The following is a 1,326-nucleotide window of genomic DNA, read 5'->3' on the forward strand; positions in this document are numbered from 1 at the left end:
GGTATAGTTGTAAAAGTCTTAAGCAAAACAAATATTTTATGCTTTCTAAAGAATATAGATCTTAAACCTTAAAAAGGTGAGCCTCAAAAAACTTTTTTAAAAAAAATTATTGGTAAGATGGCCCCTGAACCAGAATTTGCAGGGCATTTGGATTGAATTTTGGTATCTCTGATTAATTTTTAACAGACATTTTGATTTCAGTTATCCAAAAGTACAATGTTGTAAACCAAAAAGGTCTGTTCTCATTTTACTATCAACAATATTACTGGTTCTTAAAAATCCACAGAAATTATTGGGGAGATCATTTCACAAGTTATATAAATGTTTAACCACAATGCTGTATACCTGAAACTAATATAATATTGAATTTCAACTGTAATTGAAAAATTTTTTTAATTAAAAAATAAATAAAATTCAAGGACCAATAATTCACATTAGTTCATGAAGACATATTTCTTAATTTTCAAAGAAAACCTTATAATAGCTTATTAAAAAAAAAAAAACTAAAAACCATCATAGTAGCAAAAATAAAATAGACATCAAACCGAGTCACAAAGCTTTTGGAAACTCCTCTCCAGCATTCTGACCTTCACTTGGCAGTGACATCATAATGTCCTAGCTAGTTATAGAAACCGCTGGCCAACAAAAAGGAAACTGAGGAGACACAGTAGATTACTAGATAAATCACATCATCCCAATGAATTTCATATTGTTTATTATTTTATCTGGGGTTTTTTCCTCAGACATTAGTGATGTGATTCCCAATAATGAAGGTGAGTAAGCATTTAAAGCTCTCACAGAAATAATGGATAAGAAAGATGACCCATTATCCCAGAAAATTGGTATGTGACAATTTTCTATGTGAGATATAAAGTTTATTATTGGAAATATGGTATAATTTAGAATTTAAATCTCTGCCTCAAATCCTTTGTGAAAAAAATGCAGTTAGAAAAAGAAAATAGTAAAAGAAATTAACATATTTCTGATCTATGGTTTGTCTTACTTTTTTTCAGAGTCTTATATGGACCCTATGAATGATGAAGACTATAATAAAGAAGAAGAAACTAAGGATAATACTCATGCTAGTGAGAAAAATGACCATCATTATAAAGATGTAAAACAATGTAAGTCTTTAAAGTTAATAGCAGTATGTATACCAAGCTGATTATATTAGCTCAATTTATCTTAACTCTTTTTAAAACACTTATAATCTTTTCATTTTCTACTTCTTAAATCCTAATTTACCTTATAGATGGTTCAGTGTGTAAAATAACATTCTTATTTCCTACGACTTTTTCATGTGATATTATAAAGTTTATTTAACAA

At 28.1% G+C, this 1,326-nt stretch overlaps 1 protein-coding gene across 1 annotated transcript in view; it reads left to right on the forward strand.

The window, feature by feature from the left end:
• The first annotated feature begins 805 nt into the window (after positions 1-805).
• EQTN (equatorin) overlaps positions 806-1,326 on the forward strand; it is a 12,153-nt gene continuing 11,632 nt past the window's right edge. The window contains 2 exon segments of the mRNA XM_011384733.1: positions 806-842; positions 1,014-1,124. Of these exon segments, the coding sequence (XP_011383035.1) occupies positions 806-842; positions 1,014-1,124 (148 nt within the window).

The sequence above is a fragment of the Pteropus vampyrus genome, unplaced genomic scaffold (assembly GCF_000151845.1).
Source record: "Pteropus vampyrus isolate Shadow unplaced genomic scaffold, Pvam_2.0 Scaffold619, whole genome shotgun sequence".
NCBI classification, from domain to species: domain Eukaryota; kingdom Metazoa; phylum Chordata; class Mammalia; order Chiroptera; family Pteropodidae; genus Pteropus; species Pteropus vampyrus.